We start from the raw sequence: 27,101 nt of genomic DNA, 5'->3' as shown, positions 1-27,101 counted from the left end.
CAGTTAATATCAGTGAATATAAAATATTCTAAATTCAAAGGAAATCAGACGTGCCTATTACAAAGTTAATTAGCATTAATTAACTCTCTGCCCTCTCTATTAATTAATGCAACTAGGTGGTGCAGTAGATAGAGTGGCAGGCCCTGAGTCAGGAAAACTCATCTTTCTGAGTTCAGATGTGGCCGCAGACACTTACTAGCAAGTTGCTTAACCCTGTTTGCTTCAGTTTCCTCATCTATAAAATGAGCTGGAAAAGGACATGGAACTACTCCAGTATCTTTGTCAAGAAAACCCCAAATGGATGATGAAGAGTTGGACAAAACTGAAAACAACTGAAATGAACTTCTTTGTTACCTTCAGAACACAAATTAGACACCTAATTTACCTTCCTGTGTCAGTCTCTCCCCTCTCCAAATCCATTTTCTCTGTAGTTGCCCAGTTGGCATTCCTAAGGTGCGTGTTTGGCTGTGAGTGCTTTACTCTAGAAGTTTCAGTGTCTCCCTACTGTCTTTAGAATAAAATACAAACCCATCTCTTTGGGATTTCAAGTCTTTTACCACCTAGCTCTTGCCTATCTTTCCAAGCTAATTCATATCACTCCCTTCTGTGCATTCTACCATTTAGCCAAATTGACCTATTTGCTGTTCTTCATGTGTAACAAATATTTCATCTCTTTTAGACACAGCCCTTCATACATAGAATGATCTGCTGCCTCCTTTTAAAGCTCAGCTCAAGTGTCATCTCCTTCAAAGTAGCGTAAGACAGTAAATAGAAAGCCAGTCTCAAACCAACAAGCCCTGCATCCATACTAATTGTGTGATCACCTGGTCAAATCATTTAACCTCGAAGCGCTCTCTAGGCAAATGTCTAAGACTACAACTTACAGAAAAGGTGCTGAGCACCTTTCCTTATTTGGGAGTTCCCTATGACAATGAAATAATAGATTCTGTCCCCAACTTTATAGGCAAGGGCTTCATACTGCTTTTTGTCAGCTCCAAATCATATAATACACTGCTGAGCAATGCAGGGAAATAACCAGAAATAACATCATCTCTAAACCTAGATTAGATAAATTAGGAGAAGAAATCAAGGAGCTACTATAAATTGAGGAGATAAAAGTTAAAGAATCTAAGATCATTGAAAATATTTACTTAATGCAAATGCTAGAAATTATACCTAATGATGATTAAAAGCAATATTGATATCACAAGTGATTTTGAAAAGTAGAAGAATATACTTAGACTAGAATTTAAAAAGCCCTTTTTAAGTTTGATGCCTAGCAAACAAATTATACCAAAATAGCTAATTTTTAAAAATTGGTATTTGCTATAGCCATCAAGAATACATTCTTTCAAAATATTTGGCAGAACATATAAAATGTTTTCATGTTCTGTACACAGTGCCAGGATAAGAACCACAGGAGGAAAGGTAGAGCCAGAAAAGAATACTTTAGTGACAGGTATCAAACACCATGGCAAACCAATTTGAGATAATCACTGATGATCTACAGAAAGGCAGTGGTAGATTGCATCATTATCTAACTGGTATTTACTATAGAAAATTGAAAAATCATATCACCCACTTAAAGGCAACAACAACAAAAGAATATGCAGAATGGAATTAGAAAAACACAAGTATGTCAGAATTCTATATTACTTTAATCCATAATTATAAACAAAAATTGTAAAAAAAAAAGTTGTAAGCAAAAGCCAAAAGAATAGAATCAATATTAGGAATCAAAGCTACACAAACAGCGAAATAAACAATTCATTGTCAATCAAAAACTTTTAAAGAGAAAGAAGGAAACTATGGGGTTTAAAAACAATTTCCCAAGAAGGAAGACGTGGAAAATTTCTGGTTATTCATATGGTTGCAATATGTCCAATGCAACAAAAATTCAAGTTCTGTCAAGTACAAAACAGAAAGCTTCTGCATTCAATGCAGTGAATGATAGAACTGTTTCACCGAGGGAGGTGACTGAAACAGTAGCTTTTTGTTGTTGTTGTTGTTCAAAACTAGACAGTGGTGAGGCCAGATGAGATCCCTAATTACTGGTTTAGTTGCTCATACTGGCAAATTAACCATTAGCAAAGGGTTTTACCAGCTTCCTCTCAGATTTTAGCCTGATCCCCAGCTTTCTTAACAGAAAGCATTGCATATCTGCTACCAAAAGATAAGAACCTCAAAGACATCTCCAAATATCCTCCAATTATGTGTGTATTTTATACAAAGCATTGCACTCATATAACCAAAAAAATCTTTAAGTACAAGAAAATAGTATATTAGCTAAGGAGCAAATAGGGTGTGTCAAAAAAGTCCCAAGGATATTCCATCATCATTTCAGTAATTGTTGAAGATACCATCCCAAAGTACCATAATATTTGTATTGGGTTTATTGATTAATTGTACAGCTTTTAACTCAGTTTCATACTTATGTACTACAAATATATAAAAGAAATCTATTTATAGTGAGAACATTTTGATATTGGTATACACATGGAAAACTACTCTCTTTAAATACCATTATAATATGCTGTAAACTATTGATATAAAACATGGCATTTTTCAGGGAAACATTTTAAGCCCATCATGGTTCTGCCTAGCTTTATTGCCATTATCATGACACCTAAAAAGAATCAAGTATGCCTGCCAAGTTAAAGAGGGAGTCAAACCAAACCTTTTATTTATCCTTTGACATACATGGATAGCGTTATACCATATAGCTCTACCAAAAAGAAAAAACACACACATACACACACACGCACATTAAATAGCTCTTTTATGTCATTGAATCTTTATCCAATGATATAAAAATGTCATTTGGATTCAGAAGGTGTAAAATTAATATACACTAAAGATAAAGACTTGAAGGTTTGGAGTTTGAATTTGGTGGTCAAATTGAACCAAGCCATGAAGGCAATACCTAGAAATCCCTTAGTGTCCCCCAGGGCAGATATATTGAGACTGTTATTGAATATGTTAAGATTTACTAGCATCCTAAAATGAAAGCTGAATTCAAAGAAAACATTTAAAACAATCAACACTTATAAAATACCACTCTTCATGCATACTTTTGGAACTATACAATGAACTATATCATATTTGGTCCTAACAAAAATTCATAAAATATAAATAAAATACAGAGCTCATCGCCTTAAGGCAGCTATAGAAATGTTAATACTTAATCATTCAAAAGATGGAAGAGAATTGAAAGACATTCTGAGAACATATGATAAACAGGTCACAAACCTACATAGATACTTTTGGAATATGCACACATCATTTCTCCAGAAAATGGTAAAGGCTGATGACAAGTACTCACTATTGGATTTGTCACATGTAACCGAAAATGCTTTACCTTCAGAAGGCACCTACAAAACAGATAACGTGCAACACTGTTATTGGAGGGTCTCTCATGCTTGACATCCCTGGTCAACAATATATTGTAATAAGTGTCAAATGTTATAAAAATAAGTGTCAAATAAATGTTATTCAGATTCATGGAAATGGGTTTATGATAGCACTTTAGGACCAGGTCATTTCTACTAGAAATTATAGGAGAGTTATTCTTAAGGAGCCTAGACTTAGTGATCAATGCAGATCATAGAAGGAAATGGTAGTAAGTGTATAACACATCACTACAAACTGAAAACATTTATTACCTGTCAAAAACTTAGTGAGGCTCCAAATAAGGACTTCACTATATCCTTGAGAACTCAACCAATAGACTGTAAGAAAATCTGAACATTAAAACAAACTGAAATGTTGCCCTTACTCACCTGTTAATGCATAAAAACTGAAGAACCGTGCTTTAATGGAGATGACCCAGGAGTGCACTGAAGCTAGCTGATTATTAAATTTTCAGTAGGAATATTTACATCTTGGAAATCGGCAAACACTACAAATAAGTGCTTGATTTATTGATTTGTTGATTGTTTAGACTAGGGATTGGGCAAACTGTTTCCCCTACACACACACACCAAATCCAGGCTTTCTTTGTTTTAGTAGGGGCCTTGAGCTAGGAATGGTTATTTATATTTTTAAATAAAGTTTTATTGTATTTCAAAATGTAAAAAATTACTGTAGGGTGCAGAGCCAAGATGGCAGAATAAAAGCAGGGACTCACTTGAGCTGTCCCCCAAACCCCTCCAAATACCTGTAAAAATGACTCTAAACAAATTTTAGAACAGCAGAACCCACAAAAAGACAGAATAAAACAATTTCCAGCCCAAGACAACCTGGATGGGAAAGGTCTGTTGCACCAGGCTGGGAGAGAAGCACAGTCTAGGACCCCAAGCAGGCCTCAGGGGAATGAAGCACTGGCAGCTGTGACAGCAGACTTCTCAACCCACAAACGCCAGAGACAGCTTGTAAGTCAGTATAAGAGATCTGTTGGACCTGGGTGGGAGAAGAGCATAGACCAGCCCTGGGACAGCTGCAGGGGCAGCAGCAGCAGTGGCTGTGACTGCTTCTGGAGATCTCAGCACATGGATGGTAAGGGTATCAAATAACTGATCAGAAGGAGATTACAGGGATGTCTTTGCTGGCACTAAGGCAGGATTACTTTGCCCATACTTGAATATGGGTCACAGTCCGTGGGTGGTGGTCCTGGGGCAAGGAGGAGCACTTGCATAGCAGAACTTGCAGCAGCAGTGTAGAGGGAATCCTCCTAACAGTTCTAGGGCAGAAAAAAGTACTTGTGGTCACTTACAGACCAGAGCACAGGACAGAGGAAGAATAAATACCTCTCCTTGGATCATATCACCTTGAAAGAACTGAAAACTTACAGGTCCCTAGAAGTATCTCTGAAAACAGTTACACAAAATAACTAAAGCTTAGGACAGTAAGTATGGCCTCCACACTGGAAGCAGAACCCTACCTTAACAAAGAGTTACAAAGTCAAGTAGTTGACTGGGAAAATGAGCAAACAGAGGCCAAACACTCAAACTATAGAATCTTACTTTGGTGACAAAGAAGATCAAAACATACAACCAGAAGAAGACAACAAAGTTAAAGCTCCTACATCCAAAGCCTCCAAGAAAAATAGGAATTAGTCTCAGGCCACAGAAGAAACCAAAAAGGATTTTGAAATCAAACAAGAAACATAGAGGAAAAATTGGGAAGGGAAATGAGAGTGATGCAAGAAAATCATGAAAAACAAGTCGACAGCTTGCTAAAGGAGACCCAAAAATATTACTGAAGAAAATAACACCTTAAAAAATAGACTAGATCAAAAGGCAAAAGAGGTCCAAAAAGCCAGTGAGGAGAAGAATGCCTTAAAAAGCAAAATTGGCCAAATGGAAAAGGAGGTCCAAAAGCTCACTGAGGAAAATAATTCCTTAAAAATTAAAATGGAGCAAATGGAAGCTAATGACTCTATGAGAAATCAAGAAATTATAAAAACAAAACCAAAAGAATGAAAAAATAGATGACAATGTGAAATATCTCATTGGAAAAACAACTGACTTGGAAAATAGATCCAGGAGAGAGAATTTTAAAATTATTGGACTACCTGAAAGCCATGATCAAAAAAAGAGCTTAGATATCATCTCTCAAGAAATTATCAAGGAAAACTTCCCTGATATTCTAGAACCAGAGGGTAAAGTAGAAATGGAAAGAATCCACTGATCACCTCCTGAAAGAGATCCCAAAATGAAAAGTCCCAGGAATATTATAGCCAAATTCCAGAGTTCCCAGGTCAAGGAGAAAATATGGCACACAGCCAGAAGGAAACAATTCAAGTATTGTGGAAACACAATCAAGATAACACAAGAATTAGCAGCTTTTACATTAAGGGATCACAGGGCTTAGAATATGATATTCCAGAGGTCAAAGGAGCTAGGATTAAAACCAAGAATCACCTACCTAGCAAAACTAAGTACAATAAATGAGGGGGGAAAACTGACATTCAATGATGTAGAGGAATTTAATGCATTCTTGATAAGCCGGAGCTAAATAGAAAAATTGACTTTTAAATATAAGACTCAAGAGAAGCATGAAAAGATAAACAGGAAAGAAAAATCATAAGGGACTTACTAAAATTGAACTGTTTACATTCCTGCATGGAAAGATGATATTTGTAACTCATGAGACCTTTCTCATATTAGTAGGGCAGTTGGAGGGAACATATAGAGATATAGGGCACAGGGTGAGTTGAATATGAAGGGATGATATTTAAAAAATAAAATTAAGGGATGAGAGAGGAAGGTACTGGGAATAGGAGAAAGGGAGAGGTAGAATGGGATAAATTATCTCACATAAAAGAGGCAAGAAAAAGTTTTTACAGTAGAGGGGAAGAGGGGGGAGATGAGAGGGAATGAGTGAACCTTACTCTTATCAGAATTGGCTTAAGGAGGGAATAATATACACATTCAATTGGGTATGAAAATCTATCTTACCCAACAGGAAAGTAGGGGAGAAGGGGAAAAAGGGGTGTGATAGAAGGGAGGGCAGATTGGGGGAAGGGGTAATCAGAATGCACACCATCATGGCGGGGGGGAGGTGGAACGGGAGAGATGGGGAGAAAATTTGGAACTCAAAATCCTGTGGAAATGAATATTGAAAACTAGAAACAAATATTTTTTAAAATAAAAATAAAAATTACTGCCAAAACAAAAACCAAAAACCAGGTCATAGTTACCGTCCTGATTTGGTCGTCAGGTCATAGTTTTCTGATCCCTGGTACAGACTTAAGAAAGTGATGGAGAAAATGTTAATAATGCAGATTAAATTTTAAAATATGTTGTACACACTGTTTTTTGGAGAGCCAGTTAAACATTTACCAGCACACCACCAGATATTGCCATACCAAATACTTGGTTTATTGATGTTACATCTCCTTTTTTTATTACAACCCAACACCTTCTCAAACCCCCAAATATGAGCTTAGGACAGAGGCAAGCAGGTTGAAATCAGTGGAGCTTGCTTCTTATGTAATTTCAAAATGCTAATTGGAATCAGAAGTTTAGAGCTAGAAGAAATCATCTAGTTCAAATCTCCATTTTATCATTGAGGAAGCTAAGTGTCATGTTAAAGGCCGCACAGGTGATCATTGATGGAGCTGGACTTAGAACCCAGGTTTCCTGACTTCTAGTCTAGTATATTTTCTACTATACAATGCAACTATGTATACACCAAATACATGTAGACCTTAACAGAAATTTATTGTAAAAAATGTATATAAACTTGTATTATGTGATACCAGAATACTGTTTTTAAAATTTATTTATTTTTAGTTTTCAACATTCACTTCCACAAGATTTTGAGTTCCAAATTTTCTCCCTATCTCTCCTCTCCCTGGCCCATGATGGCATGCATTCTGATTACCCCTTTCCCCAACTGGCTCTCTCTTCTTTCACCTACCACCTCCTCTTATGCCCTTCTCCTTCTATTTTCCTGTAGGGAAATAGATTTCTATCTATCTAGATTTCTATCTATCTAGATACCCTGATTCCTATGTATCTTTTTTCCCAGTAGTATGTGGAAACAATTGTTTTTAATGCTTTGATCTATATTCAGACTCCATAATTCTTTTTCTGGATGTGAATAGCATTTTCCATCATGAGACTTTTGGAGATGTCTTAGGTCCTTGCATTTCTGAGAAGAGCTAAGTCTATCAAAGTTAGTCATCGCACAAGGTGGTGGTTACTGTGTACAGTGTTCTTCTGGTTCTGCTCACTTCACTCAGCATCAGTCCATACAAGTCTTTACAGGTTTTTCTGAAGTCTGCTTCCTCATCATTTATTTTTTTTTATTTTTTTATTTTTAACATGCATTTTTAAAACTTTGGGTTACAAATTTCCTCCCTCCCCCCCCACCCTCATTGAAAAGGCAAGCATCTTGATACAGTTTGCAGATATGTAGTCATGCAAAACACTTCCATAGCAGTCCTGTTGTGAAAAACTAAGTATATTTCCCTTCATCCTATCCTACCCCCCCATTTATTCTATTCTCTCTTTTGACCCTGTCCCTCTTCAGAAGTGTTTGCTTTTGATTATCCCTTCCCCCAATCTGCCCTCCCCTCTATCAACCCCCTGCTCTCTTGTCCCCTTCCCCCCTTATTTTCCTGTAGGGTAAGATAGATTTCCATACCCCATTGTGTATGTTATTCCCTCCTTAACCCAAATCCCATGAGAATAAGATTCACTCATTCCCTCTCACCTTCCCCCATTTCCCCTCCACTGTAAAAGCCTTTTCTTGTCTGTTTCATGTGAGATATTTTACCTCATTCTACTTCTCCCTTTCTCCTTCTCCCAGTGTAATCCTCTCTCACCCTTTAATTTTATTTTCTGGATATCACCCCTTCCTCTTCAACTCACCCTGTGCCCTCTATCTATAAATACATAAAGTTTTTTTCCCCTCCCACTACCCTAATACTGACAAAGGACTCGTGAGTTATAAATATCATCTTTCCCTGCAGGAATGTAAACAGTTCAACCTTAATAAGTCTCTTATGATTTCTCTTTCCTGTTTACCTCTTCCATGTTTCACTTGAGTCTTGTATTTGAAGGTCAGGTTTTCTATTCAGCTCTGGTCTTTTCCACAGGAATGCTTGAAAGTCCCCTATTTCATTGGATGACCATTTTTTACCTTGAAGGATTATACTCAGTTTTGTTGGGTAGGTGATTCTTGGTTGTAGTCCTAACTCTTTTGCCCTCCGGAATACCGTACTCCATGTCCTCCGGATCCTTAATGTAGAAGCTGCTAAATCTTGTGTTATCCTGATTGTGTTTCCACAGTACTTGAATGGTTTCCTTCTGGTTGCTTGCAATATCTTCTCCTTGACCTGGGAATTCTGGAATTTGGCTACAACATTCCTAGGAGTTTTCCTTTGGGGATCTCTTTCAGGAGGTGATCGGTGGATTCTTTCAATTTCTATTTTGCCCTCTGGTTCTAAAATATCAGGGCAGTTTTCCTTGATAATTTCTTGAAAGATGATGTCTGGGCTCTTTTTTGATCATGGCTTTCAGATAGTCCAATAATTTTTAAGGTCTCTCTCCTGGACCTATTTTCCAGGTCAGTTGTTTTTCCAATGAGATATTTCACATTCTCTTCTATTTTTTTCATTCCTTTGGATTAGTGTTACAGTGCCTTGATTTCTCAGATTGTCCCTAGTTTCCAATTTCTCCATTCTAATTTTTAAGTAAGTATTTTCCTTCACTAAGCTTTTGGACTTGTTTCCCATTTGGCCAATTTTGCTTTTTAGGGCATTCTTCTCCTCATTGGCTTTTTGGACCTCTTTTGCCATTTGGGTTAGGCTATTTTTTAAGGTGTTATTTTCTTCAGTATTTTTTTGGGTCTCCTTTAGCATCATTCTCAGTTTTTCCTCTGCTTCTCTTACTTACTTCTCAAAATCCTTTTGAGCTCTTCCATGGCCTGGGACCATTTCATATTTTTCTTGGAGGCTTCGAATGTAGGAGCTTTGGCTTCATTGTCTTCTTCTGGTTGTATGTTTTGATCTTCTTTGTCATCAAAGTAAGATAATATAGTCTGACTCCTTTTGCGCTGCTTGCTCATGATCTCAGCCAATTACTTGAGTTATAAACTCTTTGTTAAGGTAGGAGTCTATTTCCAGTGTGGAGAATGTACTGTCCCAAGCTTCAGGGGTTTTGTGCAGCTGTTTTCAGAGATACTTCTAGGGACCTGTATATTTTCAGTTCTTCCAACGTGCTATGATCAAGGGCGAGGTGTTTACTCCTTTCCTGACCTGTGCTCTGGTCTATGAGCACTCTTTTCTGTCTTGGAACTATAAGGAGGGTTTCCTCTCTGCAGCCACTACAAGCTCCACCATGCCAGCGCTCCTCCTCACCCCAGGACTGCCACCCAGAACTGTGACCCAGATCTAAGCATGGGCAAAGCAAGAGAATCCAGCACCAGCAGAGAGATTCCTGCAATCCCCCTCTGATCAACCACTCGATTCCCCCTCAGTCTGTGGGCCAAAAGCTCTGGAGGCAGCCGCCACCCCAAGGAATGGGGCTGGGACCCCGCACTCCTCTCTCACCACCGTAGAAACAGACTTTTCCCACTGACCTTCTAAGTTGTCTTTGGCGTTCATGGGTTGAGAAGTCTGGAAACCACCACAGGTGCCTGTGATTCAGTCCTCTGAGGCCTGCTCCAGGTTTGCTGCGGCCTGCGCGCCCACGCTGAACTGCGTTCCTTTCCCCGCCCTGTGCGATATACCTTTCTGATCAACCATCCAGGCTGTCTTTGGCTGGAAATTCATTTCACTCTGCTTTTTGTGGGTTCTGCTGCTTTAGAATTTGTTTAGAGCCATTTTTTATAAGTATTTGGAGGGGTTTGGGGGAGAGCTCAAGCAAGTCACTGCTTTCACTCTGCTATCTTGGCTCCTCTCCCCTCATCATTTCTCATAGCACAATAGTATTCCATTACATTCATATAGCCCCAGGACTGCTACCCAGATCCAAATATAGGCAAAGCAACAGAATCCTGCCTCAGTGCCAGCAAAGAGATCCCTGTGAGCTCCTTCTGATCAGTTGTTTGATGCCCTTACTGTCTGTGGACTGAGAGCTCTGGAAGCAGCCACTGCTGATGGGGCCGCCACCCCAGCATGGGCTATGGTAGAACCAGGGCCGGGCGATTCCATGCACACCCAGGTCCAATAGACCTTTTCCACTGACCTTCCAAGTAGTCCTTAGCATTTTGGGGTTAAGAAGTTTAGAAACTACCACAGCTGCCTATGATTGCATACCCTGAGACCTGCTCTAGGTTTGCTGGGGCCTGGTCTTTGCCTGCACAGCCCATGCTAAACTGTGCTCCTCTCCCAGCATGGTGCAACAGACCTTTCCCATCCATCTTCCAGGTTGTCTGGAGCTGGAAATTTGATTCACTCTGTCTTTTTGTGGGTTCTGCTGCTCTAGAATTTGCATAGAGTCATTTTTACAGGTATTTGGAGGGTTTTGGGGAAGAGCTCAAGCAAGTCACTGCTTTTACTTTGCTATCTTGGCTGCCACCAGTATACTGTGTTTTTAATTAATTTTTAGTTTGTTAAATATAAAAGTAGGTATAAAACTTGACATTCATTAAGTTCTAGCTAACTGGATAGTAATGAAATCAGTCTATCAATTAAATCACATATATGTAGCAGGCATTATATGGTAAGCACTGGGGAAACAAAGGTAAAATAGTCCCTACCTTTAAGGAACTTATCTAATGGAGACAACACCAAGTAAATGAAGAAAATGAGTTTCTTAGAATTCTTATAATTTTCCCTGTTTCAGACAGCTGAGGTGGCACTAGCTAACCTGAAGAATAAATATGAAAATGAAAAAACAATGGTGACTGAGACCATGACGAAACTTAGAAATGAATTGAAGGCCTTGAAAGAAGATGCAGCAACTTTCTCATCCTTGCGTGCCATGTTTGCAACCAGGTAAGGATTACTGGGTCCTGGATTCAAAAGAGATGCTCATCTAAGTTTCAGTTAGTCAACTAATATTTATTAAGCATTTACAATGTGGAAGGTTGTATTAAGCAATTGAAATATTAAAAAAAAAAAAAGAGCAAAAAATGCCCTTGCCCTCAAGGAGCTTTCTTTCTAATGAGGGAAACTAGAGAGATACAGAGATAGATGGATGAATGGAGCTATAGATTTATATCTATGTCAGTACATATAAGATAAATACAGACTAGATGATAGGTAGCCTTAAGAGAAGATGGCACTGATAGTTTGTAGGACAAGGAAAGGCCTCCTAGAAGAGATAGCACTTAAGATGAGTCTTAAAAGAAGCAAGGGATGCTGAGAGTCAGAGAATTGCAGGGAGGTACAGCATTCCAAGCATGAGGAAACAGCTAGTGCAAAAGCAGTGGAATGTATAACTATCAAAAAAGTAAAGAGGTTCCAGGTTGTGAAGAGTTTTAAATGACTAAAAATGGAATATTTAATCCTGAGCTAAAAAGGAATCACTGGAATTTACTAAACTAGGGACTGACATGTTCAGACCTATACTTTAGCAAAATCTCTTGGGCAACTTTGTAAAGGACAGATTGGAATGAGAAGAGTCAGCAGGGAGACCAGTTGGAATAGACAAAGACTTTGCATTTGTCAAGGTAAGAGGTACCAGAACTAGGGTAGTACCTATGTGGTAGAAAAAAGGTTTCATACACAAGAGATATTGTATAGAAGGAAATTAGCAGATTTGGCAAGTGATTTGATATGTAAAATGAGTGAGAGAGGGAAGTTGAAGATGGCACCAAAGTGTCTGGGAGGATAGTGGTGCCATTACAATAATAAGGAAGTTCAGAAGGGTGATAGGGCTTGGGGAGAAAGATAATGAATACTCTTGGGCATGTTGATTTTGACATTCACTTTGAAATGTTCAACTGACAGTTGGTGAACTGAAGAAATAAATATAGAAATCATGAGATTAGCAAGGGAGAAAGTATAAAGATAAAAGAGGACCAAGGGTAGAACCTTGAGGAATACCCATAGTTAGTAGGTGTGACATGGATGAAGATTCAAGCAAAAAAAAAAAAAAAAAGATTGAAAAGAAGTCATATAGACAGGAGGAGATCCAAGAGAGAAAACAGTCACAAAAGCCCGTAGAGGAAAGAGAATCAAAGAGGAAAGGTAGAGAACAAGAGGGAGGAGGATGTAGATGAGAACATTAGATATGGCAATTAAGAGATCATTAATAAATTTGTAAATTCAGAAAGAACAGTTACATTTGAATGATGAGGTCAAAAGCCAGATTGCAGAGGGTTTAGAAAAGGGTGAGAAGAAAGGAAATGGTGGCACTAATTGTATGCAACTTTTTCAAAGAGTTAAGATGAAGAGGAGAGAAGAGATATAGGATGACAGGTGGTAGTCATGATAACATATAATGAAGTGGTGGGGTGTGGGAATGAGCATGTTTATAAGCAGCAGGGAAGAAGCCAGTAGATGGAGAAGATTAGAGACAGTGTGTGTGTTGACTGTGGCATGCAGAAGAGTCACCTCATCATCAGAAGCTGGAGTTGAGGAGGTGGTAGGGGGGAGGGAGTGTCAGAGTGATGTAAGATAAGGAGTAGAAAAGAGGGAGTCTTAGCAAATGGCCTCAGTTTTGAGGAGCAAAGTATGAGTTGAAGTCCTCAGCCAAGAATAGAAGGGAGTGGTATGATAGGCTTGAGGAGAGAAGAAAAAGGAATGGCTCCATTTTCTCTCATACCTCCAACTCAGTGGTTGTATTGGTAGAGTTGGACTATTCTTTGTACCCTGTTGCCATTTCCAGACCTTCCCTCAATCATTTTCACTGAGCAATTTCTTCTTCTTTGAGATTAAAGCTTGTACGGTCCAGAATTCCCCTGGTTGGGGAACCCTGTACCTCCCCCATACTGTAAGGTGAATTTGATACCAAAGGAAGAGGTCAAGAAGCTCCAGACTGGTCATAACAGTTTAATCAATCATTATGATTACTTACAAACAGGGGCGATCTGGGGTGGCAGCTAGCTGATTCAGTGGATCCCTACAAAGACCCTAGGAAAGCCCAGTGGTGATGATATAAATCAGACAAAGGGAGGTGATACCATAGAGTACATCACTGTGGATTGGCGGATATTTTGGGTTTTTCTGCTTAGTTAATGTTTTGACTAATATTTTATACTTAGTATTGAACCCAGTTCCCAGACATCCAGGCATTTACCCAGTGCTGTTGGGTAAATGCCTAGGCACTCAAACTTGGGTACTGGTCATATACCAGTCACAGTATCTAAGCTGTGAGTCAGTATCTGAATTATGATTTTTGTATCTAAATTATAATTTCTTTTTATTTTGGGGGGAATGAGGCATTTAAGGTTAAATGACTTGCCCAGGATCACACACTACTAAGTGTCAAGTGTCTGAGGCTGGAGTTAAACTTAGGTCCTCTTGACTCCAGGGCTGGTGCTCTATTCACTGTACTACCTACGTGCCCCCTGAGTTATAATTTTTAACAGGCTTCCACCTTTCACAGAGTTTAAGTTTGTGGCTTTCACTTCTTACTGTGTATTATGGCTTTCACCAGTCAGGACCACACATCACCCAACTGATATTCTCATGGCTCTTTATCCATCTATCCTCAGGACATTCTCCTTCCTTGATCAATGTATTCAGTGTCTGCCTCACAGTCTTTCCCTTCAAATACCCTAGCTTTCCACTTCTTCAATTGATTCAATTCCCAATACTCCTCCACTCCATCTCAGCTGTACACAGAAATATTCATACCTTTGATTGCTGTCTCCCACCAATGTTCCCCTTCCTTGTTCAAGAACTCTGAAATTCCTTTATCTGATCATCATTTTTTTGTCATCCCATCTTTCCCTATTTCTTACTACCCCTAACCACATTCTTCATCCTTATTGTGCCCTCCAGTCCTTCTAGCCCTCAGTTCTTTTCCAGGCTATCACTCTTACACTAATAACACTCTCTTCCCTTCCCAATCCTGACCCTTTTGTGAATCAACTCAACTTTACACTATCTTCCATCCTCAACGCCCTCTTGTCCCATCACCAATCATTTCTTAGCAATCTGGTATTAATCCTACTATCCCCTCCTTCTATCCTGTTCACATGTTGTAGGACAAAGCTAAAGAAAATCAGAAAATTATGCTGACTGAATTCACTATAAATGTATGCTTAGGACTAAGGACTCAGATGGGTCCTCACTGCCACAAGGCAGACTCCCTAATTGATTCACTATCTCACTATCCTCTGCAACTGTTCCAAGCCTTTTGTCTTAAGCTTTCCACAACACTAGCTCCCTGCCCCCCTACCCCAGCTACTTGGCTTGAGAGACAGACAGAGATCTAGCAAATGTCTCCCATGTCTAGTATATCATGCTTTTGTGCCAGCCTTAGTTGTTTCTCCACTTCCTTTTCTATTCAGGCCATCTGTATTTTACTCCAGTTAGAATTTTGCTTCTGTTTCTGCCTCTGTTGATCTTTACCAAAGTATTCTCTACCACACTACTCTCCATTGGCTCCTGGATTTCTTCACATGACTACATTTCTTTGTTATACAATTCTTCTCATACTTCTTGTCCTTCTACCTTCCATATTTTCTCATAGGTCTCATTCCAGTAAATTTCATTCATGAGTTTAAATTCTTCTCCTAGCATTAGGATCTCTAGCTCACTTTTCTTGTTACCCACACATGCTTTTATATAGAGACACACAAAGCCTTGGTTGTAATTGCTACAAGTATTTCTTGGATTTGTCTCCTGTAAAATTCTGGGGCATCTCTACTGTTATTTTTCTTCTTCAATTATGGCTCTCCTTACTTTTCCAAAAGTCTCCTTGATTCATAGTCAAGAAAGTTATTAAGGATACTTTAAGGTCTGACTAGTGAGCTAAGATATATAAAATCAAGGATTCTTGGATATTGAATAGTCCATCACCTTAATATTCTGGAATAGTAAAATAAGATGTTGTTCAGTACAGTAGGGAAAACACTAAATTTGGAGTCAAAGGACATAGATTCCAATCCTGGATCTTTTACTACCCTTGTCTTTTATCCTCTATGGGTCTCAAGTTTCTTCATTTGTAAAATGAGAGAGTTAAGATAAATGATCTATGTATCTCTTAGCCTAAGAAGAACAGGAGTACTACAGGTTACTTTCTCCTGTCTTGACTTTAGCAATACCTGGCCCTTCTCTTACTTCTACAACTTCCTCCTGAACTTTTGTAAGACTATCTCCCATGCCTGCAATGCCTTTTTTTTAAAAAAAAAAGTTTTTATGGATATCTTCTTTTTCTTACATCATCATAATTATTACAAATATCCCTCCCCCTCTCAAAGAGCCATGTAATAATAAATAGTATTTTTTTAAGAGAGGGAAAAAATTAACGTAACTGATGAACACATTGAAAAATTCCGAAAAACATGTTCAATATGTAAGACTTGTCGATCTTCAACCCCCCAGGAAGGGATTACTTGGGGATGTCCTCTTGTATCTTTTCTTTCAAGTGCTCAATCTATGTAATTTTTATTGCATTCACTTTTGATTTTTTTTTTTTTGGTGTTCAGTTGTTTTTGTTGTAGTTATTGTGTATTTTGTTTTCTTGACTCTGCCTACTTCACTCTGCATCAGTTCTTACAGATCTTTCCATGCTTTTCTGTATTCACTACATAAATCATTTCTTACAGAACAGTAATTTTCTAATACCTTCATGTATCATGATTTGTTTAACCGTTTCCCAATTGATAGGCATCTATTTTGTCTCCAGTTCTTTGCTATCATAAAAAAGTGCTGTTTTAAATATTTTCGTGTAAATGGAAATTTACTTCTTATTGGCAGCTTCCTTGGGGTATAAGCCCAATGATGGGTCAAAAGATGTGGACGTTTTAATCACTTTGTTTACATAATTCCAAATCTTTGCAAAATGTATCAATTCACAGCCCCACCAACAATTCATTAGTGTTCCTATCATCCTATAGCCCCTCCAACATTTAATATTGTCATTTTATGTCATCTTTACAAATTTTAGGGAGTAAGATGAAACTGCAGTATTGGTTTTATTTGCATTTCTCTTATTATTAATGATTTGGAGCATTCTTTCTCATGATTATGAACACTTTGAAATTCTTTTGAGAACAACTTGCTAATATTCTTTTACCACTTACCTACTGGGGAATGGCTATTAGTCTCATATGAATATTTATTTATTGTTTATCTATATTGGATGCCAAACACTAATAAAAGAAATTTGATATAAAGATTTTTTTCCCATTTGATCACTCTTCTTCTTATCTGAGTAATGTTAATTTTGTCTGTGCAAAAGCTTTTCAGTTTTATATAATCAAAGTTATCTATTTTATCTTTTGTAATTACCTCTGCCTTTGGTTAAGAATACATTTCCTAGGGGTGGAGCCAAAATAGCTCAGTAAAAGCAGTGACTTGCTTGAGCTCTCCAACAGACACCTCCAAATACCTGTAAAAAATGACTCTAAACAAATTCTAGAGCAGCAGAACACACAAAAAGACAGAATCAAACAAATTTCCAGCTCCAGACAACCTGATTGATGGGAAAGGTCTGTTGTGCTTGGCTGGCAGAGGAGTGTAGGTGCCAGCAAAGACAAGCCCTCAGCAAACCTGGAGCAGGCATCGAGAGACTGAATCACAGACAGTTTTGGCAGCTTCCTAACTTCTCAACTCACAAACGCCAAAGACAACTTAGAAGGTCAGTAGGAAAGGTCTATCAGACCTGGGTGAGAGAGGAGGCAGGTCAGGTCCCAGCCCTGGCAGAGCCTTGGGGTGGTGGAGGTGGAGGCTGCTTCCAGGGTTCTCAGCACACAGACAGTGGGGGATTCGAGCAGCTGATCAGAGGGTGATTGCAGGGATCTCTTTGCTAGTGCTGAGGCAGGATTCTCTTGCTTTGTGCTTGCGTGTATCTGGGGCACAGTCCTAGGTGGTAGTCCTGGGGCAAGGAGGAGCACTGGCTTAGCAGAACTTGTGGCAGCAGTGGAAAGGGAATCCTCCTCACAGTTCCAAGGCAGAAAAGGGTTCTTGTGATCAGTCATAGACCAGAGCACAGGACAGGAAAGGAGTAAACACCTCTCCTTTGACCATACAACCCTGGAAGAACTGAAAACCTACAGGTCCCTAGAAATATCTCTGAAAACAACTGCACAAAACCACTGAAGCTTGAGACAGTACACCCCTGACACTGGAAGTAGAGACCTACCTTAACAAAGTGTTACAAAGTAAGCTATTTGGCTGGGAACATGAGCAAACAGCACAAAAAAATTCAGATCATAGAATCTTACTTTGGTGACAAAGAAGATGAAAACATACAACCAGAAGAAGACAACAGGGGGCAGCTAGGTGGCGCAGTGGATAGAGCACTGGCTCTAAAGTAAGGAGGACCTGAGTTCAAATTTGACCTCAGACCAAACACTTGACATTTACTAGCTGTGTGACTGGGCAAGTCACTTAACCCCAATTGCCTTAAAAAAAAAAAAAAGACAACAAAGTTAAAGCTACTACATCCAAAGCCTCCAAGAAAAATAAGAATTGGTCTCAGGCCACAGAAGAGCTTAAAAAGGATTTTGAAAATCAAGGAAGAAAGGTAGAGGAAAAATTGGGAAGAGAAATGAGAGTGATGCAAGAAAATCATGAAAAACGAGTCAACAGCTTGCTAAAGGAGACCCAAAAAATAGTGAAGAAAATAACACCTTAAAAAAAATAGACTAGACCAAATGGCACAAGTTCCAAAAAGTCAGTGAGGAGAAGAATGCCATAAAAAGCAAAATTGGCCAAATGAAAAAGGAAGTCCAAAAGCTCACTGAGGAAAATAATTACTTAAAAATTAGAATGGAGCAAATGGAAGCTAATGACTCTATGAGAAATCAAGAAATTATAAAAACAAAACCAAAAGAATGAAAAAATAGAAGACAATGTGAAATATCTCATTGGAAAAACAACTGACTTGGAAAATAGATCCAGAAGAGATAATTTTAAAGTTATTGCCCTACCTGAAAGCCATGATAAAAAAAGAGCTTAGACATCATCTCTCAAGAAATTATCAAGGAAAACTTCCCTGATATTCTAGAACCAGAGGGTAAAATAGAAATGGAAAGAATCTACTGATCACCTCCTAAAAGAGATCGCAAAAGGAAAAGTCTCAGGAATATTATAGCCAAATTCCAGAGTTCCCAGGTCAAGGAGAAAATATGGCAAGCAGCCAGAAAGAAACAATTCAAGTATTATGGAAACACAATCAGGATAACACAAAATCTAGCAGCTTTTATGTTAAGGAATCAGAATATGATATTCCAGAAGTCAAAGGAGCAAAGAATTCCTGAATCACCTACTCAGCAAAACTGAGTATAATCCTTCAGGGGAAGAAATGGAAATTCAATGAAATAGAGGTCTTTCAAGCATTCTTGATGAAAAAAACAGAGCTGAATAGAAAATTTGACTTTCAAATAAAAGACTGAATAGAAGCATGAAAAGATAAAAAGTAAAGAGAAATCATAAGAGATTTGTTAAAGTTGAACTATTTATATTTCCACATGGAAAGATGATATTTATGACTCATGAGACTTTCTCAGTATTAGAGTAGTTGGAGGGAGTGTGTGTGTGTGTGTGTGTGTGTGTGTACCCACACACATACATATATCATACACACACACACACACACACACACACACACGTATTTATCTAGACAGAGGGCACAGGGTGAGTTGAATATGAAGGTATTATATCTAAAAAATAAAATTAAGGAGTGACAGAGGATTATACTGGCAAAAGGAGAAAGGAAGAGGTAGAATGGGGTCAATTATCTCACATTAAAGCGACAAGAAAAAGCTTTTACAATGGAGGGAAAGAGTGGGGAAATGAGAGAGAATGAGTGATCTTACGCTCATCAGATTGACTTAAGGAAGGAATACCATACACACTCAACTGGGTATGGAAATCTATCTTACCCTACAGGAAAATAGCGAGAAGCAATAAGAGGGGGGGATATCGAAGGGAGGGCAGATTGGGGGAGGGGGTAATCAGAAGCAAACACTTTTGAGGAGGGACAGGGTCAAAGGAGAGAATATGAAGGCAAATATAGTTAGTCTTTCACAACATGACTATTATGGAAGTGTTTTGCGTGAGTACACATGCATAACCTATATCAAATTGCTTGCCTTCTCAATGAGGATGGGTGGGAAGAGAGAAAGGGAGAAAATTTGGAACCCAAAGTTTTAAAAACAAATGTTAAAAGTTGTTTTTACATGCAACTGGGAAATAAGATATACAGGCAATGGGGTATGGAAATCTGTCTTACCCTACAGGAAAATAGAAGGGGAAGGGGATAAGAAAAGCAGGGTGGGTGATAGAAGAGAGGGCAGAATAGGGGAAGGGGTATTCAGAATGTACACCATCTTGGGGTGGGGGAGGGGTGAGATGGGGAGAAAATTTAGAACTCAAAATCTTGTGGAAGTGAATGTTGAAAACTAAAAGAAAATAATAATAATTTTTTAAAAAGAAAAAATGTTAAAAATTGTTTTTACATGCAACTGGAAAATAAGATATACAGGCATTGTGGTATAGAAATCTATCTTGCCCTACAGGAAAATAGAAGGGGAAGGGAATAAGAGAAGGGGGCAGATTGGGGCAAGGGGTATTCAGAATGCATGCCATCTTGGGGTGGGGGGAGGGGAGAGATGGGGAGAAAATTTGGAACTCAAAATCTCATGGAAGTGAATGTTGAAAACCAAAGTAAGTTAATTAATAAAATTTTTTTAAATAATACATTTCCTATCCATAGATGACTGATCTCTTTCTAACCTAAATGTGATGTTTCTCTTCTAAAAAAATTTTTGTATTAAGATCTTTAATATGAAGATTGAATATCCATTTAGAATATGTTGTGGAATATGATGTAAGAGGTTGGGCTATGCCTAATTCCTGACGAACTGCTTTCCAGTTTTTATCAAATAAGGAGTTTTTTTCCTGGTTAATTTATATTTTCCACTTTATCAAACACTAGATTATTGAATTCTTTTCTTTCTGATTCTCTCTTATCTAGTCTGTTCCACTGATTTATCTCTTTATTCTTTAACCAATGCCAGATAGTTTTTGTGACTGCTGTTTTATAATATATTTTGAGCTCTGAAAGTATTATTTCCCCTTCACCCATACTTCTTTTCATCATTTCCCTTAATATGCTAGTTATTATGAAGTATCTCCTTGGTAATTTGATTGAAATAGCATTAAAAGTATAAATTCATTTTGGTAGTATTATCTTTATTGTATGGGCATGACCAAACCATGAACACTGAATATTCTTCCAGTTATTTAAGTTCTTATTTTATGCATTTGAGTTATTTGGAATAGAATTTCCCTTTCTATTATTACTTCCTGTGTTTTGTTATTATTATAATAGAAATGGTGTTGGCTTTTGAGGATTGATTTTTGTAGCCTTCAAATTTTCTGAAGCTATTAAATTTTCACTTAGCATCTTTGCTTACCCCATAGAATTTTCCAATTATACCATCATATAATCACCAGAAAGGCACAGTTTTATCTCCTCTTTCAAAAGGAGGAGTAAGTAGTGAGGGGAACTGATAATCTGGCTTTGATTCTCACCGATAAGGAGGGACTGGTTGCTAAAATATAAATGATAGTGACCAGTCCATCTTAGAATTTGTAATAGACATGGGGAGTTAATTTGGGCATAATCTTCCATAAACACTAGATATAGGCATAACTTACTGTTTCATAGAGAGGATAGTTAGAATTCCATGGACTAAAATTCTAAAAGGGAAGTTAACCAGAAAAATTTATTTACTGCGTTTATTTACTTTTCTGTATTTCTCTTGTTTGGAGTGTTCAAGGAGTGAATGATATCTTCAGTTCTTATTTTCTTTCTAAACATGCTTCAATCACCTCTTTATTATTTGTCCATCTTTTCTCATTTATGATTAAGCTCAGATTTGCAGGGTAGGTCACCCTGGGCTGCATCCTGAGCTCCATTGCTTTTTGGAACCCATTATTCCATTCCTTCCTATGTTTTCTGGTAAGTATAGAATTGTCTTGCATTATTCAAATTTCCTTTTCTTTGTATTTCAAGATCTTTTCTCCTGATCACTTAACAGAACTTGTTATTTTTGAATTGTTAAATTTAACCACTGTTGTTAAATTTAAAACCACTTTCTTCTGGAGTTAATTTATGAAGTCTCAATTTGTATTTCATTTTCTATGTTCAGAAGTTCTGGGCAGTGAGTGCTCTTCTGTTATTTTCTGCAATAAGTTGTTAATGATTTTTATCCTGTAATGTTCTTCTGGGAAACTTATGATAGTTGTTGCTCATTATCCTATCTATGAGATCACTGTCTTGCTTGTATAGTGAGCATATTTTCTTTTAATGTTATTATTTTTTACTTCTCTTCTTGATTGTCCTTTACTTCTGTATATTTGCATTTCCACTTTTGTTTCTTTGGTGAGATTCTGATTTGTCTCTTTTGTTCATTCTTTTTACTGTGCAGGACATATATTCTGCTTTTATAATTCTCATTTAAACCCCTCAGGAGCAATGTGTTGTGGTTCCAAGTTCTCCTAAAATTCCTCAAAAGAACTTCAATAATAAATAGGTGTTTAAAACTTTTTTTCTTTTAGAAAGAAAACCGGAACACCCCAAACAAAAGAAACTCAGAAGAGTAAATAAATCCCTCTGGATGACTTCCCTTTTAGAATTTTAATCATGGAATCCTAATTATTCTTTCTCTGAAATAGTTATGCCCATATGTAGCCTGGCAGATTATGCCTAACTTAACTCCCCATATCTGTTACAAATTCTAAGATGAAGTGATCCTCTGTCTTACCAAATATTGGATCAATATTATCAAGTATTTTGCAGTATTTATACATGGATGCTTGAATTTTGTTTACTAAATCTGGGGGTCATATTTCCTTCTGTTTTTAAATTTTTTTTCTTTATTTGTTTATCTTCAAGGTCTTATGGGTTTTTTCTCCCTGAACTCTTTGGTAATTTTGGAATTTTTTTTCCTCCTCATTTTCCCGTTGCACATTTTCTGATTCTGTCTTCTTTGACGGTGATTTCCTTTGGGACTGATTCTCAAAGCCTTCTCCCACGCTGGGCAATTCACAATTCACAAGCTTACGTCTCTGCTTCAAGTGACTTTTGAGGACAGATTGGCCCCAGCTGGAGGTTGAGCTCTTTCCCTCAGGCTTAGTGGAATGTTGCACAGTGCCTCTCCGAACCCCCCACAATGTCCTGGCCCTCTGTTTCTCAGTTCTCTGGGCCAGCATTGGCAGTTCAGAGAGCTGCCATGCTGATGCTGTGGGGTTATCCTCTCCAGCACCAGAAGGTCAGAGCTCTGCAGTGTTGGTGTTGTGGAGTTGTCTGCCATAGTGCTGTTAGCACCCAGCACACTTTTGTTCCTGAGGGGAGCATGGTACTGACTGTTGTGAAGCAAATTTTTGCAGCCTGGAGCCAGGGTTTTCATGGCAACAGAAACAGCGAGTGGGGACCAGGATGTGGGGTTGAGTTTTGTTGCAAGCCTTGGTCCTTAGGTCTGCTACTGCGGCCTTGCATCAGGGAGAGGTGATGAGTGAGCTTAGTGTCAGATCATGGGTTTTTTTTTTTTTTTTAACCTTCCTTTGAATTCTCAATGTCTTAGACCATAGAGACAGCAGAAGTTGCTTTATCCATAATCCATAATTTCTGTTTTGGAGGTCATGAGGATGAGAGAAATGTCTAGTCCTCTTCTTGTTCAGTGGTTTCTTTGATCATATTTGCCTTTTTAGAATTCCTATCACCATTCCAGGCTTAACTCAACCCCCTCTGGCATGAGCCCTTTCTTGATCCGTCAAGTGTTAGCAACACTCAAAATTACTTTGTATCTACTTTGTATATATTGTATATCTTCAATTCAATTCAATACATATTTTTAAAATTTTAATATTATTTTTATTTTTTCCTAATTACATGTAAAAATAATTTTTAACATTTGTTTTTAAAAATTTTAAGTTCCAAATTCTCTCTGTCCCTTTCTACTTGTCCTCCCCCACCCCCCAAGCAAGGTCTCTCAGTTATTAATGCTTTCTCTCTCCTGGAATTTTTTTTTGTATTTACTTGTAACAATAATAGTAGCAATAATAATAACTAATATTTACATCTTTTATTTACTATGTGCCAGGCACTGTGCTAAGTGCTTTACAGTGATCTAATTTGATCATCACAGCAGCTTTGAGATATGGTGCTATTATTATCCTCATTTTATAGATGGGGAAACTGGTCAAACAGAGGTTAATTAATTTGCCCAGGATCAACCAGCTAGTAAGTGTCTAAGGTCAGATTTGAACTCAGGTTTCTCTGACCTCCTGACAGTAGGCCCAGCACTCTGTCCACTATACCACCTAGCTGCCTATTTCTGCTTACATGATATATTTCCCCAGCAGAACGCAAACTCCTTGTGAATAGGGACTCTTTCATTTTTGTCTTGTGTGTCTAGCATCTAATTCAGTATCTTGCGTAAGTATGTGTTTAATAAATGTCTATTGAATTGAATTCCTTTCAAAACTCAGACAGAAACCATATCTATATTATTTATTTTGTAGTGTAGGTGACCATAAATGATGTGAATTTTTATCTCATGAGAAAAAAAAACCAAACATACATAGCACAATTCCTAGATGGCACAACGCCATCTAAGACAATCCTCTCATTTTACCGATAAGAAAACTGAGGCCCAGGGAGGGTAAGTGACTTGCCCGAGATCACACAAGTAATAAGGAACAAATATGAAATTTGAACTCATATCCTCTGACTCAGGAACCAGTACTTTTTGTACCATACAATATTGCTTCCCATTGTGTTTCTCCTTTTTGGAAGCATCTTGATTTGACAAGACAAAAACACAACCTTTACATGTCAGATACATCCATTAGTGCCCAGGGAAAGGAAATCAAAAATAAGCTAGAACTTAGCAGTAAGGCATCTTGCATGACAAAATCTAACCTTGGCACTGGATTACATGAATGTACCCATAGGTATTTTCTATAGTACAAGCAAAAAGATTAACTGGGCATCAAAACTAATATGTCTTTTCTCCATTTCAAGTTAGTAAGTCCATTTCAGTGAATTATCCATGCCATGATTGCTGTCTAGGTGAAATAAATCAGTTCAAGCCTACAAGACAACATGATCAAGATTAATTTATAAGTAGAATATGTAGTATCAGAAAAATAAATGCATACGTCTAGCTTGGATGTCAAAAAGGAGAAAAAAAGCATGCAGCAGTGTCTCTGTGGTTAAAAACATGTATATTCAGGCTCTTAGGATCCTAGATTTATCAAGTAAGGTCCAAATATACTGACCATTATCATCTTTTACCAAACTTTTGTCATGAACACATTTCTCTTTTGACTTCAGATGTGATGAATATGTTACCCAGTTGGATGAGATGCAAAGACAGTTAGCAGCTGCAGAGGATGAGAAGAAGACACTAAATTCACTCTTAAGGATGGCTATCCAGCAAAAACTCGCCTTGACTCAGCGACTGGAGGATTTAGAGTTTGACCATGAGCAGTCCCGACGAAGCAAAGGCAAGCTTGGAAAGAACAAGCTCGGCAGCCCTAAAGTAAGTGGGGAGGCATCAGCCACCGTGCCCACCATTGACACTTTCTTCCTGCATAGTCAGGGCTCACAGCCACCAAACATACTGGTCAGCAGTGGCACTCAGAGGAAAAGGTATGCATGCAGTAATCTTTACAGTACAGTGCAGTGGCCAGATTTAAGTTAAATCTATTCAAAGCAGCAATATTTTCTTGTTAGGGGAGGAAAGGGAGGGGAAGTGAGAAGGTGGGTGGATGTTGGGTAGTTGAAGTAAAAAGAAAATTCCTGATTATTATGCTTCTACATTTCTCCTTGGGCTAATCATAACAATTTTTACCTGTCTTGTCAGTTTTTTTGGTTACTTCCTGTTTGCATGAATGTAACTTTCCTTCCCCAAAAAGAGTTAAAGAGGAGAGAAATATGGGGTTCTAGATGTGTTGAAACCCTAAGAGCAAAATGTACAATAACTGAGCTACTTGGCTGTTTTCTTTTCTTTGAGACAAGCATATGAACTTGTTCTTTTTGAAAACTTTTGTTCGTATTGCTAAAAATGATGGCTGGCTAAAAGAGAATGTCTGTGTCTGGTTAAAATGGAATAGATACTTTCAGTATTCAAGCAGTACATTTTAATTCTCATGGTGAATTTTTCATCAAAAAAATTTAATTGTGCATTACTTAGTGACTGGAATTTGTCACCCTCAGCCAGAAAGTCTTGAATGTATATTTTCAGTCACGGTAAAAAAAATTCATTTTAGGGGTCATCAATACACCATCAAATGCTAGGAGTATCTTTGGAGACCCAACCTGACTACCTTAAAATAAATCTCTTCTTTGACCCAGAAGAGTTTATAAAACATGGTTGTGTCTAGCACTAGAAACAAAAGAAGTTAACAAAACTACTTGTTTTTCATGTTCAACAAATTAAATCACAATGAAAATGATGTTGTCACTCATAAGGTATTGAAAGGTAATTAAAGTAAAACTCTTTTGTTTTCTATATGTATTTTTCTTGGATCTCCTGCAAGACAATTTTCACCTTCCCTTTGTGATCAGAACCATCCCAGGACTTCAGGGGCTTTCTACCAACAGCATTTATTAAGAGTCCCCCCTGATCCCACCTCCACAGAATCCTTTCTTCTGAGGGGCCCCCCTTCCCTGAGTGAAATCATCCAAGGGTACCGGCTCAACAAGGAAAAAAGGTTAACTGTGGCACCACCAGGTAAACATTTTTTCCTTGGGTGCATGTGATACGAGTAATTAGTTGAATTTCTCCTCCCATCCAAATATGCCCACTTCCACACATGCTCTGACTTAGATAAATCTTGAATCTCTCACCTTCAGAAGGACTACTTCATTGTAGTTTTGTGTTCCCTCTGTTTTACCCATTGCCAAAAGAGAACTTCCAAAAGTTCTAGAAGTTATTTTTAATAGCCAAGGGTAGGAAATTATAGTTGGGAGAAAAGATGTGTGTAAAAGGTGTGTCTTTTGCCACAGAATAGAGTTGGTCATAGAAATAATATAGTATACATCACTAGATAGTTTGGTAGCTAATGAGATAAAATTTTGGTGCATCATTTTTTTGTGAAAATTTCAATAATAGGATGCATCTAATCAAAAGCCCTTTTTGTTCCATATCCTTTTGTATTGAATCAAAAATTTTTCCTCCAATACTGAACAAGATCAAACTAAAATTCTACAAAGCCATTTACTCTCAGGGCCCCTTGGGAAACCCTAAAATGTTTTTTCAAGGCAAAGCCATTATTTGATTTAAGCCTACTAAAATCCTCACAGCTGACTTTAAATTTCATCATTTTGAATTTCACTTTGAATATCACTAAGGAAAAGAGGCCGAACAAGAACATGAATGAAAGTAATACTTCCCAAAAATCTGGAGAAATGAATAATAATGGACATATTTTTAAAGGAATATGTTGAATTTAACTGAAATCGGCTACTTAATCAAGATGTCACTTTCTGATATCAGAAGGCTAAATCGTTGTTATTACATTTTATAAGCATTGTTTAGGAGAAAGAATTAGATTGGGAGCAGAGAAGCTG

The 27,101-nt window shown here is 37.8% G+C and overlaps 1 protein-coding gene across 3 annotated transcripts in view; it reads left to right on the top strand.

The window, feature by feature from the left end:
* BICD1 (BICD cargo adaptor 1) overlaps nt 1-27,101 on the top strand; it is a 221,942-nt gene that overhangs the window by 153,206 nt on the left and 41,635 nt on the right. Inside the window, exons 9-11 of one of the 3 annotated variants that reach the window (XM_027844386.1) lie at nt 11,238-11,389; nt 24,861-25,178; nt 26,069-26,262. In XM_027844386.1, coding sequence (XP_027700187.1) covers nt 11,238-11,389; nt 24,861-25,178; nt 26,069-26,262 — 664 coding nt within the window. Of the gene's footprint in view, nt 1-11,237; nt 11,390-24,860; nt 25,179-26,068; nt 26,263-27,101 lie in introns of those variants that run through there. The other 2 variants (XM_027844384.1, XM_027844385.1) reach the window with 2 other exon arrangements.

This window comes from Vombatus ursinus, unplaced genomic scaffold (assembly GCF_900497805.2).
Source record: "Vombatus ursinus unplaced genomic scaffold, bare-nosed wombat genome assembly UNPS02014941.1, whole genome shotgun sequence".
Lineage (NCBI taxonomy): Eukaryota > Metazoa > Chordata > Mammalia > Diprotodontia > Vombatidae > Vombatus > Vombatus ursinus.
The sequence above is the reverse complement of the archived record's forward strand: the minus strand, read 5'-3'. Positions and strand labels throughout refer to the sequence as shown.